At 34.6% G+C, this 15,571-nt stretch overlaps 1 protein-coding gene across 10 annotated transcripts in view; it reads left to right on the top strand.

Annotated features, from left to right (window-relative positions):
- The window catches only part of Gphn (gephyrin), a 508,902-nt gene that overhangs the window by 258,355 nt on the left and 234,976 nt on the right, over positions 1–15,571 (top strand). For 7 of the 10 annotated variants that reach the window (XM_005399098.2, XM_013521943.1, XM_005399096.2 and 4 more), the window contains 3 exons: positions 6,050–6,116; positions 7,349–7,621; positions 8,920–9,027. In XM_005399098.2, coding sequence (XP_005399155.1) covers positions 6,050–6,116; positions 7,349–7,621; positions 8,920–9,027 — 448 coding nt within the window. The remainder of the gene's footprint in view (positions 1–6,049; positions 6,117–7,348; positions 7,622–8,919; positions 9,028–15,571) is intronic. The other 3 variants (XM_005399100.2, XM_005399099.2, XM_013521945.1) reach the window with 1 other exon arrangement.

Here is a 15,571-nt window from a genome sequence, read left to right as displayed (position 1 = left end):
GATAATAATTTATATTTACATATGAAAAACTAAGGTGGGAGTTTCTTAACCTGGGTAATTTTACTTTGTTTCTCTTTTTTAAAACACTTACTTTTTAAAAAAATCAGGTTGAAATTTTTCTGTTTAAAAATCTATTTATCCAGGTCTGGTTGTATATGAAGTCATATACCAAAACATTTCCTAGTATAACCAGTCTCCAGTGAAAATGCAGCAAATTATAATACTACTCTTTTCCATTTCTAGTTTGATTTTCCAGAAGGGAATAGAATTTAATGATCTTAGTTAAATACCTTCATAAAAAAGAAAACAAAGAAGAAAAGTTTCTAGGAGGTTTGATTTTCCACAAAATCAAATCAGTACTGCTATTATTACATTATGTATTCTTTCATTTGTATAACCTAATTTAGAAAAGTTGAAATCCCAGTTGTATGCTTAATTATTATCTTGTCAAAGTAACACGGAAATGCCTTATCAAATTGGAGGGAGCTCCACTCATGGGTCTACTGAGAATGTCACAGGAAAATGTCAGTAAACACCTTGACCAAGTAGGCTTCATCCCAGGGATGCAAGGATGATTCAACATATGCAAATCAGTAAATGTAACACACCATATAATTAGTAGCAAAGACAAAAGTCACATGACTATCTAAGGAACCACAAAAAAGCCTTTGGCAAAACCCAACATCCTTCCCTGATAAAAACACTAAAAAAAAACATAGGCATAGAAAGACCTTATCTCAATCGGATAAAAGCTATTCATGATAAACCTCCTGCCAGCATCACATTAGCTGAGGAAACTTTCAGTTTTCCCTCTCAAGAATGTGACCACTCTTGCTCAACGTAGTATATGAAACATTACCAAAAGTAATTGGGCAAAAAAAAATTAAATAAAATGGATATGTATAGAAAAGGAGGAAGTTAAATCATCATTATTTACAGATAACATGATTCTCTACCTAGGAGACCCCAAAAAGTTCACCAAAAAACTTTTCCAGTTAATAACCACATTCAGTAATGTAGCAGGATACAAAATCAAAACACAAAAATCCGTACTGTTTCTGTACACTATAATGAACCCACTGAGAAAAAAATTCAGGGAAAAATACCATTCACAACAGCACCAAGAAAAATTAAATACTTAGGGTTTAAGTTAATTAAAGAAGAAAAAGACCTCTACGAAAAGATCTCTGAAAAAGGAAACTGAAGAGGACATGGGAAAAGGGAAAGATATTCCCTGTTCGTAAACAGGCAGAATCAATATAGTCAAAATCGCCATACTTCCAAAAGTGATATACAGAGGTAATGCAGTCTCAATCAGTATTCCAACAGAATTCTTCACAGAACTAGAGAAAATCATCTTAAAATTCATAAGGAACCAGAAGAGTCCTGAGTAGCAAAAGCAATCCTGGATAAAAAGATCAAAGCAGGAGGCATCACAATCCCAGATTTGAATCGCAAAGCTCCAGTGATTAAAAACAGCATGGAAGTGGCAATAAAACAGACATGAGGATCAGTGGACCACCAGGGAGAATGCAGAAACAACCCCAAGGGCATACAACTATTTGATCTTTGACAAAGGGACAGAAAACATACGCTGAAGAAAGTTAGCTTCTTTAATAAATGGCTTTAGGAAAACTAGCTGTCCACCTGCAGAAGATTGAATCTAGGCCCATATCTCTCATAATGTACTTAAATGTCAGTAAAGTACAAGGCAAGTAACAAGAAATAGTTAATTGTTAGGTATTAAGTTACTGGTGTGCCATCTGTGTTTTGAAAGGGGAGAGGGCTATACAAGGTGCTGCAACGGATACATCGGAGAATGTGAACTACAGATCATTCAACTTGCGTTTAATGTTTCCTGTTATTAAAGTTTCTTTCTGTCTCTTCACTTTCTCAGTTCATCTGAGATTATTATTCCTGAAATACTGCTTGATAATGTGGAGCAGGATCCATCAATGGTCCTCAGTGACTTAAGAGTACATTCTAATTCCTTACAGTGAATTATGATTTGCATTGTCTAATCCCATTATATTTTTTGAGGGAACATGAACCAACTATATACTATGTACTCAATATATTATGTTTTCTCAAGTTACTCCTTTTAAGAACTCAGATTTTGAAAAGTGAACATTAGAGGTTTAGTAATTAATCCATGATTATAGTGATAGTAAATAATATCAAAGTTCAAACACAGTCTATCACAGTAGTTCTCAAACTTCACCGTGGATCAGAATCAACCAGAGAGCTTATTAATATGTGGACTGCTGGATCCCACCCCATAGGTTCTTATTCAGGAGATCAGCAGCAGAGGGGAGAGAACAGGAGTGATGTGGAAAATTTTTGCATTTCTAAGTTGCTAACTGATGTATAGGATGCTGGTTCAGAGTCCACACACTGAAAAATACTGATCTGTCGGACTGTATCGTTTTTCCTCTGGTGCTTCTTATTTCATAGACAGTATGCTCTTGCCAAATGCAAGAGTTGCTATGTACACAATGTACATGGTGCTTTTTTTCCTTTGTGCTTTTGTTTTATTACCACCCCCACACCACACACCCTTAAGTTGCTTTCTTTTTGTTGCTCTTCTCCCATCCTTTATTATTTCTTTCTTCTTTTTTTTTTTTTTTTGTATCTTTTTGAGGCAAGGTCTCACTGTGCAGTTCAGACTGGCCTTGAGCTCATTTTGTAGCCCAGACTAGTCTCGAACTTGCAACAATCCTCCTGCCTCAGCCTCCCTCCCAAGTGCTGAGATTACAGGCATGTGCTACCATGCCCGGCTCCCTTTATTATTTCTTTTCCCATCCTTTATTATTTTCTTTTATAAGGCTACTCAAATGTTCCTTTCCATGAAGTCTTTTTCTCATGCCCTCACCTAGAAACGTATTACATTTATAAAGTACTTAAAGATTTATGGTATGAGTACCCATGATACATAGTATGGTTCTTTAGTTGTTTAATAAATATTGGAATATGCTAAGAATATGGATATTTTAGTTTTTGAATTGTTAAATATGATACTGCTTGTAAAAAATACTTTTTATAGAAAGATAAAGTACTTTTCCTTACAATGACTCTTGACATTCTAGAAATGAAAAAGCACATCTCTAAATTAATTTTTAAATACTTCAAAGATCAGAGAATTTATAAACAAAAATGTCTGATTCAATTTTTAGGCAAAGTGCAGGGCCAAAGAGATTGAGATGGAATAATTTCACCTGGCCATATAACAAAATCTGTAATTATATCACACACACATACATACATACACACATACACAAACATAAGAGAGAGATGGTGGTCATGCTACTGTAGCTGTCAGTTATATTAGCACTGTGCTAGGATCTCAACCTAGAAAAAATGATGTATTATTGGAGATATAATAGCTCTGAGTTTGATAATCAAAGTTGCAATAAAAAGAATCAGGTACATTTTCATTTGTCACAAAAATTGTGATGGAATTTAAAATATAATTTTGTTGGAAAATAAAATCCAAACTCTAACCTGATAAATTCAAAATAGGTATAGAAACAGCATCACTGTCAGTAAGGTTAAACTAGTGGACATAATACTTAGGAAAGGAAGCTACAGAAATGCAAGATGTCATGAACTTGCTGTGTAGAATTACAAAGATCCCAGAGAAATCTGTCAGTCCAATTCTAAGGACATCAAGCTATTTTGCATATTTTGCAGAAAACTATTTTTCTCTCCTCAGAAATGTTGAGAGCATAACATGCACAAATTGTTTTGGGAATATTTCTAATTCTTAGGAGAAAAGATCCTACAAATTTTCTGGTGTAGATGTCATATTCTCTGAGGGAATACTATGCCCTTAGTTGAAATTCTAGATTTATCCAATAAATTGTCAGATTTGACATATAAAATTAAGGGAGCCTTAAAATTTTGACATTTCAATCATATTGGTGGTTATATAGTCAAGTAGTTATCATACTGATAAAAGAATTACAATGTAGTACTTCTGTTGAGAAAGGGAGGCAAAATCCCTAATAGAAGCATACTAAGAACTGTAAAATTACCCAACAGATTGGCCCTCAGCAAAGTAACTTAGCTAATTCTCTTAGAACAAAAACAGATTTTGAAGAAACAACATTAAGATCAAAGGTTGAAAAGTAAACCTTAAGTTTCTTAATGAAATCGTAAATTCCAATAAGAGAGCCAAAGGGTGATTCTGCATTCATTTTTAGATATATGGAAAGTTTTTTCATCACCATTTAATTTTAATTTTTCTAATTATTTACTACTTTACATTCAATTTAGTCATAATTTTAGTTATGCCTGTGACCAAACCCAATATATACTTATAAAATAAATTATTACCTCCATTTAATGAATTATAAAACTAAGACTAATTGATCAGTAGAGTCAAGTGTGAGTAAAAGTCCCACTGATACTCTGTTCAGAGTTTTATCTGCCTCCTATTGATTCAAATAGTGAAGTAGCAATTGCAAGCTTTGTGCCTGCCTCATATAACATAAAGCATCAAATTTTTCACACAAAAATTCTTTTGGCTATCAAGCTAGCTCATTCTTTCTTTTTTAATTAAGTTTATTGGTACCATTTAGATATACATAATGATCACATTCATCAAAAGGAATTTGTACCTCTGTATGATATGTCTTGATTCCTCTTTTTCTTCCTGTTCCCTTCCCTTCATCCCCTTTTCCCTCCTTATTTGTAAAGCTTTGTCTCCATTTTATCCTTTTTTTCTCAACTTTTTATTTTCCCTTCTTTCCTTTTGCCCTCCCTAGTGCCCCTTTTATTTTAATCAATTTCTTCCTCTTTCACAGTGTCTTAAAACTGTTATACATTTTGGTTCTTATTCACACTTTCAGTTTCTCACACCAGAGAGACAATGAAATATTCACACATGTGTATCAGATTTATTTCACTTAAGAGTATGGTCTCAAAGTGGATCCATTTACCTAGAAATGGCTCAAGTTTATCTTTCTGTATGGCTGAGCAGTAAGTTTCCATTATCTAAAAAACCACATCTTCAGGGGCTGGGGATTTAGCTCAGCGGCAAAGCGCCTGCCTGGCAAGCGCAAGGTCGTGAGTTCGGCTCCCGGTACCGGAGAAAAACCAAAAAAAAAAAAAAAAAAAAAAACATCTTCTTTATCCATTCATCAGTTGATGGGCACTTGGGTTGTTTCCAAGATTTCCCTATTACAAGCTGTGCTGCTATAAACATGGGTGTGCATATAAAAGACAGTTTTCGGTTATTTCAGAAAGTGAAAGTGGTTAAAGAATAAATTCAGTCTAACATTTTGGAAAATGTTACATGGGTAAAAATCTTAATTGTAAATTTTTTCAAATAGTGTGCTCTCTTGGTTTGCAAACATGCAAATGAAATGATATTAAACTAACACAACCATTAGTAACAGAGTATGATTCTGTCAGTACTTCAAATCTGAACTCCAGTCTTCCAGTGCTTTTTCCACTGTTTAATAGTTCTTATCTAAATAGTTGGTGTAAATGTGTACTAGAAATTAACAGTGATCTCTCAAAGATCTTTCTCACTTAAAGTACTTGTGATTATAAATGCATCTGTTGACATTTCAGCTAACTTCTTTCCTACTTCCATTTATTTGTGAAAAACATTGTTTTACTTTAAAACTAGACATCTTGAGAAACACAATCTCAAGCATAAATCTCACTCAGCTTGCATCCTTTATTAAATTATTGAACTTGTATATTTCTGTATTAGACATTTTATGCACTAACATATTGAAATCTTACTACTCTCTGAGAAATGAAAATGTTGAAGTTGGACCAAAAAAATGAGTGGGTGTAGTAAAATTACTCAGAGTAACTGCTTTATTCTGACTCCATTTTCTATGCATTTTTCCAGTCCACTACACTACCCATTACCCAGAATGCCCAGTTTGTATAGGATTTGGTGAATTTTTTACTGTAACGGTTGTATTCCTAAACAGTTGCTTGCATATAAAGTAAATTGACTAACCTTTATTTTGAAATATATTTAAACCAAATAGCCACGCCAAATTAGTGTGCCTCCCCTTTCTCCTTTCAGGCCTGTGTGTGGAATTAGAGGAAAAACTCTCATAATTAACCTACCAGGTAGCAAGAAAGGATCTCAGGTAAGCATCCTTGACATTTACATGGTTTAGTATAAGTATATTTAACCAAATGTTAAAAGAGTTAGCCATCCAAAACGTTGGCGCACTCTACAGGACTGCACTTGCTTCAGACACTAATGTCAAGGTCAACCAATTCCTGAAATCACCCTCAGGTTCAGTAAGTTACTAGAAGGACTGCACTTGAGCAACAGATTATATTGATTTCTGTGTCATTATAAGCTTGTTGCAGTTCTTATATATCATATATCTTATATTTCGTGTGCTCTAAAAATACATTATATATACGTAATATTTTTAAATACATAATATTTTTAAAAAATTATTATAATAAAAGATACATTGCCATTAATCCCTCTCAAAATATTCCCTCTAGGTTCAAACACACTTACCCTATAACTCTTGCTACTTTCTGAAGCAGTTCTAGAAGTCCTTTTTGATCTTTAGCTGCACTATTATGGCCGCCTTGATTTTCTGAATCAATACAAAATGTTTACCTTTCATGCGCATTTTGATGCTGAAGAAGAGCCAGAAGTTGCCAGATCTAGTGAATAAGACAGATGAGGACAAGCTGTTATGTTTATATGAGCCCACCTTTCCATTGGATGGCATAGGACAGTAACATTTGCCTTAATTTTTTATCACATCTTGCAAAGAAATGAAATAAGACTCATAGAACAGTTTCAGAAATTTACAAGAAAAATGGGGTAAGTATGTTGAAAAGGAGGGAGAATATTTTGAGAGAGATTAACAATAATGTTTCTTTTGCTGTAATTATTTTTAGCTTAAACATTCACTATGTATTTCAGTCACCCTTCATATAATGTTATCAAGCTGTATTTTATGATGGTAATTAGAACTTTAGCTTTGAATAAAATGATCCAACCTCCATGTGGTTTGTTAGTTCGAGTCTTGCTCTAACTAAAAAATGTGAAAATTTTTTCCTGTCTTTCCCACCGTTCTCATAATGCATCTTTAAACTAATGCTGTGCTAACATTTAACTTACACATACAGTGTGTGCTTTTAGTACTGTATTTTCTGGTTGACAGAGAATATTATTCACCATGCTTCATATTTCACATTGCAGAGACAATGCTTTAAATATGATTCATTCTTGAGATTGAGGGAGGGAAATGCAGATCCAAAATCAAGAATCACTGTGGTTATCATCATTTGTAAGTCTAGAAAAAGACTTCATCTTCTTCTTTGCTTTTTTTCTTTCCTTTATGGACAGGAATGCTTTCAGTTCATACTGCCAGCTCTACCTCATGCCATTGATCTTCTACGTGATGCCATTGTAAAAGTAAAGGAGGTGCATGATGAACTTGAAGATTTACCTTCCCCACCACCTCCACTTTCCCCTCCTCCCACAACCAGCCCCCACAAACAGACAGAAGACAAAGGGGTTCAGTGTGAAGAAGAGGAAGAGGAGAAGAAAGACAGTGGTGTTGCTTCAACAGAAGATAGTTCATCCTCACATATAACTGCAGCAGCCATTGCTGCCAAGGTAAGCCTGCTGAGAGAGACTGAGATCTGAAGGACCCACAGGGGAATGTACTGATTTCATCCCTATTTCCATCCCGTCTTAGAAGTTTCACACTTGTTTAGGGCACTCTAAAAAAGTAAAACTAATTGAGTAACCCAATATACTCTACTACTATGTTTTCTTCCTGATACAGATTGCTTAAAGGTACTGAAGTTTGCTCTGTTGCTCTAAGGTATTAAAAATACTGTTGTTACTATTAAAGTAATAGCTGCAGTGATAAACAGTGTGACATTCAAGAGCCCTTTGAAGCTATCATTTGTGTAGACACCTTAAACAATGTTTATCTGTTCAGAACACTAAAGTTTCACAGAATTTTAAAGAAGTAAAAAACAAATTAAAAGACCTTAAATAACTCAAGAAATGAGTTGAAAAAAACTAATTAAATTTTTTAAATATGTGGCTTGTAAGCAGCTGTTAAATTCTCCTTAACTAAGCATTTATTCAAATGTTACAGGACAGATTATCCTAGTGCTATAGAGAAATGGATATATTTGCATTGTAATTTAATAAAGTAATAAATATTATTAGGATAATACCAAAGTATTATAAATTCTCTCTATGCAGTTCTGGGGCTATAGTACCATGAGGTATTTGAGTAAATTTAATCATTGTAAAGTCACAGGATATGATTCACATTATTATCTATACCTAGTAAAAACCACCTCTATTTTAATTTCTAGAAAGGTATCACTTCTAAGAATTATAATTGCCCACTGATTGAAAGCATATAGGTTGAAAATTTAATCCTACATGAAGTAATTTGTAGCATTTTATAGATCATTCACTTACTTTGGCTATGAACATAGTGAGGATTTTGTTGAGAACATATAGATTAGAGTCATAGAGAAATCTTTTTCAAGAACCCATTCTTGCAACCAGTAAATGGTGCCTTTACTAGAGACTAGATGATTTCATTTCTCCAGATCATTCATTGACTCATTAAGTCCTTACTTGATACTAAAAGTATTTGAGCTATACATAATTTTTAATGGAACTAATTGGTGAAATAAGTTCATTTTAAAATCATTACATGTTTCTTGTCTTTTTCTCTTAAGTAAAAGAGTAAAAAGTCATCATTTTCAGTCTTATGTAAAAAGCCAGTAGCATTTTAAATCTACACTGATTTTATCATTCCTACATGTAGAAAATTTTGGCATGTCATTATTTCATGTTTTCACCTGTTTTCCTTTTAGTCATTTTGTTTGTATAGTGTTGCTTTCCTGTCACTGTATTCATAATTGTTATGTGTTGTGCATTAGAAGCATCCATTCTACACCAGTATTGCTGTTATCATGGCACATGGTGAGCAGCCCATCCCTGGTCTCATCAATTATTCCCATCATGCAACAGGCAGTGCAAATGAACGGGTAAGACAAGAGGCTTTTGCATTAATGATTTTGCAACTAAACATCCTACTTCCTATCTTTGGAGGAGGGTTAAAACATTCATATCACGGAAGGTGTGTAATTGTATTCTGATGGTTCTTTAGTGGTGCTTTCTTATGAAAGTGCCCTTGAGCATAGTCCTTCAAGGAATTTAATAGCTTCTCTTAGGCCTAAAGAACTATCCTATCATCAGGATTCTATAGTTTGTGACAATAAGGTTTTATCTTAAGACTGTTAAGAAATTTAATGCTCCAGGAGGTTTTTTCTTAGCAGTTTCATTGGTTATCTTTAAATAAATTGCCTGATTTAAAATAATCCCGTAAGAAGATCACTTTGAGTCTTAAAATCTGGACAGGTTGGCCAAGCTAATATGTAATTTTTATTAACTTTGTGTTGTTTTTTATTCTCATGACTTTCATCTCATTTTACATTCCTTCACTGTGTGCTCATCACAAGTATTTTCAGAAGTGATTTGATTCAAGAAAAGAATAAATTGATAGGTATAATTCATTAAAAAGTGATAATTAAGACCATGACTATCAAAAAAATCAATCTCACTACATGCTATGGATGTAATATGTAAAGGAACAAAAAAGATAATAAATAATTAATTTGGCTTTAAACACTTAGAAAAAAAGCACGAAAAATTTGGAGAGAAAAACTCAACAACTTTGCATCACTAGTCTCTTAGGAGAATACTAGCAAATGAAGACTTCAGCCCTTATATTTGACAAGTCATACTTCATTAAAAATAAACTTGGGTTAGTCACAGGCCAAGTAAAAATTTAAATCTTGCATAATAAAAATATTAGTGAATTTAAGTTGGCAACTAGTATATGAATTTTCCACATATATCTTTGTTACAAATACTCCAAAATGTACCAGCTTGAGGATCTATTTGTATTCTCATTGCACAAAGCAACCGTAGCTACTATATTAACTGTTCCAAATTTTCAAACTAAAGAAACTAGAAGGTTCTGTATTCATAATTAGCATTTTAAGTTATCACATTAAGTTTTACCTTAGTACACCAAAAATTATTTCAGGTACTTTTTTCTTCAGTTCTCCCAATTATTTAGTATAACTGGTATTACTGGAGATGGATAAGTGAGAAGTTAGTTAATACATTTCGTGGATGCCTTAAATTGTTAGAGCTTAATTCTCTGTAGGAACAAATTGAGAATGGCTGTTAAACTATATGCCCTCAAATGGTTAGGGTGTGGCTCAGCGGGAGAGTACTAGCGAGCGTGCCATGTGTGAGGCACTAGGTTCAAGTGTGAGCGCTGCAAAGACAAAAAACCATAAGCCCAACTTCCCCCCAGAACAAACATATGCCCTCGAACAGCTTCACCCGGGAACTTCTCATTTATTCAGTGGTGTGTAGTGCGTTGTAAGTAGTCATATGCTCACTTTAACAGATGCTCAGTTTTGTAAGTAGTTGCATATTTTTTTTACTTTCTTTGATAAATAAAATAGGAGTTGTACATAAAAAAAATGAAGTACATGGCCTTTTTACTTGCATCCATTCAAAAGAAAGAAAGAAATTTGCAACAGAAAATAAGAGAAGAAAGTTTTTCATATTAGTGTTTAATTTTTAAATAAATAACAAATATGAACAGATTGTTCCAGCCCATAAAGAATTTAAAATCTTGCTAGAGTTACTTCTTATTACTTCTCTACTTTTCTAATTCAATTTTCTACTTCTTATAATCAAGAAAGTTGATAAATGTACTGACTGTTTAATAGTTACTTGTAATTTGATTATTTCTTATTGCAAAACTCATCAACATGCTATTTCAAGAGATAAAAAGACATGGAAAATGCCTCTTGTAATACTCATTTGTTAGCTCCCCTCCAGCAGCCAATTCCCATTTCTCCTTCTAATACTGTATACTTCATTTCCCAGTTATGTAGTTTGGGTACATTGGCTTAATATAATCAGCATATTCATTTCACCCAGCCACTGTTATTAGTTTAAAGACCACATAATTCAAACCAGCCAGAGGCAGTATCACTGCTTATATTTTTTGCTTTTAAGTACTAGGGATTCTTCCTTGCTAAATATGAATGGAGAAATATACAGCCCCACGAATTCCCATCTTAGGACCATTAAAAAGAATTTCTGCCATAGTGGACCCAATAGTGAAGAAGCAATCCTGAGAAATGGAAGGTAAAGATAATGGGTCCTGATCGTGTTGTTTGAACCACTTACTAGAGCCTCAGTTCAACCATGTCTGCCTTTTAACCTTTCAATTATATGAGGTAGTGCATTACTTCTTAAGAAACTAGTGATAAAGTTAGTATGTACTGTTGTTTATACCAAGAAAGTATTTTCATTAACATCAAAGAGATGAAAACTGTTCTTAACCACTTACCGGTCCAATTATTTAAACACAAGATAACCAAAAATCACATATTTTTGGTTAGTTTTTATAAGATATTATAACAAGAAAGATAAAAACAACAATTGTATCAAATTTATTCAGTACGAGAGTTGACTGGTTGAAATGACATCTGCCCAAGCAACGCTTGGGATACTCAGTATATAAACAAATGTGCTGCCCGAGTGACACTCGGAGTAAACTGTTAAGTGGTTAAATAATGACTAAAATATATCAAGTAGGATTTCCTAAAGGTTCATATTTAGATGAGAAAGCTGATTTAGGACTATAGGTAGGGGGATGTGACATAAAGAAAGAAGAGAAAGGGAAAAACTCCTGGCTATCTTTAGAAAATAATCATGAAAGTCTTTTCAAGAAAACTGGATACAAACCCAAAGGTAACAGTTGGTGCTTTACAATCTGAAAACAACTAGGGGTTCAAAAATCCAAGTCACAATAACAAGCAAAAGACAAATTTAAGAGAAAGCGGGAAGGTACCTTCAGAGATACATAATAGAAAATCCAGCTCACTGACAGAAATTAAGCTTTCTAGATAAAATAGGTAAAACTCTTGAATACATAAGTGTAGGCAGAGACTTTAGGAACAAAATCCAGATCCAGTATCTCATCACATGAAAAACTTCTTGCAGAGCAAAAGAGACCACCAAAAGAATGAAGAGACAACCTACAGAATAGGAAAAAAATTTTACCAGCTGTTTTTCAGACAAAACACTAATACCTTAAATATGTAAAGAACTCAAAACAATCAGACACCCCAAATTTAAGGACCCAATCCAAAAATGGGAATCTGAAATGAATAGACACTTCTCAGATGAAGTACAAACAGAAAATACATATATGAAAAATGTTCAACATCACTGGTCATTTAATGCAAATTAAAACAACACTGAGGTTCCATTTCTATCTAGAAAGAATGGCTACTATCAAGAAATCAACCAATAAAAAATGCTGGGCGATGTTCAGGGTAGAAAGGAACCCTTCTCCATTGTTGGTGGGAGTGTAAGTTGGTACAACCAAGATGGAAATCAGTATGGAGATTCCTCAAAAACTGAAACTAAAAGTTCCATTTGACCCAGCTCTTCCCCTCCTTGATATTTTCCTGAAAGAGTTAAAAGCATCATACCACAGTGATATGTGCACACCCATGTTTATAGTAGCATAATTTGTAATAGCTAAATCTTAGCAACAGCCCAGATGCCCATCAAGAGATGGATGGTGTTATAGTTTGGGGTTTCTCAAGGGGAACAGTATAGTACAAGACACATATTTTATAAGGTTATTTATAATAGTCACCCAAAGAATCATATACAAAAAGAGTGCAGGAAATCTCTTGACATACTAAAGGTGAAAGAATCCACCTGAGGGCCTGGATCCCACGATAATGTCCTACATGAGTTCAGCTGAAGACCTAGAACCCATAACAATGCTTCTCATAAGACCAACTGGAGGCCTAGAGCCCATGACAATGTCTCATGCAGGCCTGTTTCATGGATTTGTGCTGGGAAGGCCCAAAGGTCAGTGGTGGAAGCTAGAAAGTCTATGCCAGCAGGAGAAAGGATCTGTGCTAGCAGGCTGAGGGACCTGAACTGGAGCCAAGAAGCAGTGCTCAAAGTAAGAACCAGAGCTCTCCCAAAAAGTACCACAGCCATCCTCAGTAACAGTGAGGTCCCGAGCTCCTCCAATAATGAGGACAACCGAGTTCCCATCAGGAAAGCCAACGCGAGAAGCTTCTCCCAGAGACTGAACAGTGCACCATCTTCTGCTCCAGAGCCAGGAAGCGATACTCAAAATGAGGACCAGAGCTCCCCCAAAGTGAACCGTAGCCATTCTCAATGACAGCGAGGTCCTGAGCTCCTCCAACACAAACATCTAAGTTCATTAGGAAAGCCAGCATGACAAGCTCCTCCAGGAAAACCAACAGCTGCCAACAGCCTCTTCTTCTCCAGTTCTGCCTCTTTATGTAGCCGGCAGCAGTCTTCAGATGGACCTCCCACACCCAGTACCAGGCTGTTTCAGTTCAGCTGGGTGTTATAAGTTGACCACCAGTTGTCAGTCCACCACAGATGGATATCGAAAATGTGGCTTCTACATGCAATGAAGCACTACTCTGCCATAAAGAAGGATAAACTTGAGGCATCTTTAGGTAATTGGACACACCATACTTTTAAGTGAAATAAATTGGACGCACATGTATAAATACTGCATTCTCTTTTGTGAGAAAGCAGAAGCACAAATAAGGACCAAAATGGATTACAGATACTGAGAAGTAAAAAGGGTTCAGAGGGGAGGGAGAGCAAAGGAGAGGAGAGGAAAAGAAAAAAGAACAGAACAGAAAAATGGAAGCAAAGGTTTTGTGAAGAAAGAGGGGAAGAGGGTTGAAGGGAGAGGAAGAAAAGAAGGACCAAGATGTATTATGTGCAGGCTGATTGCCTGTGATAAGTGTGATCTTTGTGAACATCAAAAGTATACCAATAAAACTCATTTTAAAAAAAGAAATATGTCTCCTAGAGAAATTCAGAACAAAAATGATGCTCTCCAGCCTGCAGTGTATGGGAGGAAATCTTTTGCTTGCCTCAGGAAGAATTGGTGATTTTCTCTTGGTAAAGGATATGGAGAAAACTGTGTTGAATCCACATAATCGGTTGAGAATAATTTGTCCTCCTAGACCATTTATTTGAAACTTGAAAGAAAACCTGGTTGGAAATAAATGACACTGTTACAAATGACCAGCAGCAGTCCACAAAATTTTGGTCAGGGGGGCTGGCGATTTAGCTCAGCGGCAAAGTGCCTGCTTGACAAGCGCAAGGTTGTGAGTTTGATTCCCGGTACCTGAAGAAACACAAAACAAAACCAAAAAAACAAACACAAAGTTTTGGTCAGAAAATTAAGGAATATACAAGCACATGTGTGCAGGTTTTTTCTGTGTCTATTCATGAAGATTTTAGTATTTTAATATAATGATATTGAATGTCAGTCACTCTTCTAAACATTTTGCAAACATCGCCTCTTAAGTACATTCTCATTTTGCTCGTGAAAAAATTGAAACTCAAAATGATTGAAGTCATAGAAATACCTTGTGGCTGAATTGGTATTCAAGTATATTAAGTCCAATTCAAAGATGGGCACTTTTGATTACTGTACTGTAGCACTTTTCCATGCAATAGAAAAAAAAAGTGGAAAAATTCCAGAAGATGACTAGATAATTACAAATGAGAACTGGGAATTTTAAACCTTGGTTTGAAATACTTGAGATAAGATGTGCGGTACATCCTAAGAACTATAAACAATAGAATGCAATTACTATTCAAGCTTAGTGATATAGCCAAAAGAGCTTTGAACTATACGCAAGAGTAAATGAGAAAAATATTTAGATAAAAATATGAAACCAGTACTTTGGTGAACACAGTATGATACATGTTAAGGATAATTTGTAAAGATTGAGACACAGCTCTCATACAAATATAAAATATTTCTATGCTAAAGATTTTATTTAACACGTGAATTAAAGAGAACTAGAAAGCTATTATACTAGTTCAGAGAATTCAGAGGACATAGACATATGAATAGTCATAAGTGCTGGAATGAATTCATAAATAAATACAAATCTTTGTAATTACACATGGCAAAATAATCACTTGCTCCTCTGGACAAAATTTATTTGCACTTGTGTTGACAGAAACCATAATTTGCATTATTAACAGTATTCTGCAGCTTCTTGAGTTGTAAACTAGTACAAGACAGTGAAAAGAACAGATTATCCTGGGTATACATATCAAAGTAATCTAGTAATCTTTATGATCTCAAGATGTTTTTTATCACTCAGAAATATAGCTGACGTAACTCATCCCTGGAAGGTAGAATTACCCTGGTTACAAAGCAAGACAAAAACCTAACTAAAAAAAAAAAAACTACAGACAAAGCTCTTTAGTGAACATAGATGCAGAAATCCTCTACAAGATACTGGCATAGAATGCAAAAAATTATTAAAAAGATCCTACATGACCAAGTAGGCTTCTGCCAGGGATGCCATGATCTTTCAATATATACAAATAAATGTAATACACCACATGAACAGAAGTAAGGAGACGAGTCCCATGATCATTTCAATAGACACAGTATAAGTC

The sequence above is a fragment of the Chinchilla lanigera genome, unplaced genomic scaffold, assembly GCF_000276665.1.
Source record: "Chinchilla lanigera isolate Chin_1 unplaced genomic scaffold, ChiLan1.0 scaffold00065, whole genome shotgun sequence".
Taxonomy (NCBI): Eukaryota; Metazoa; Chordata; class Mammalia; order Rodentia; family Chinchillidae; genus Chinchilla; species Chinchilla lanigera.
This window is presented reverse-complemented; position numbering and strand designations above follow the sequence as displayed.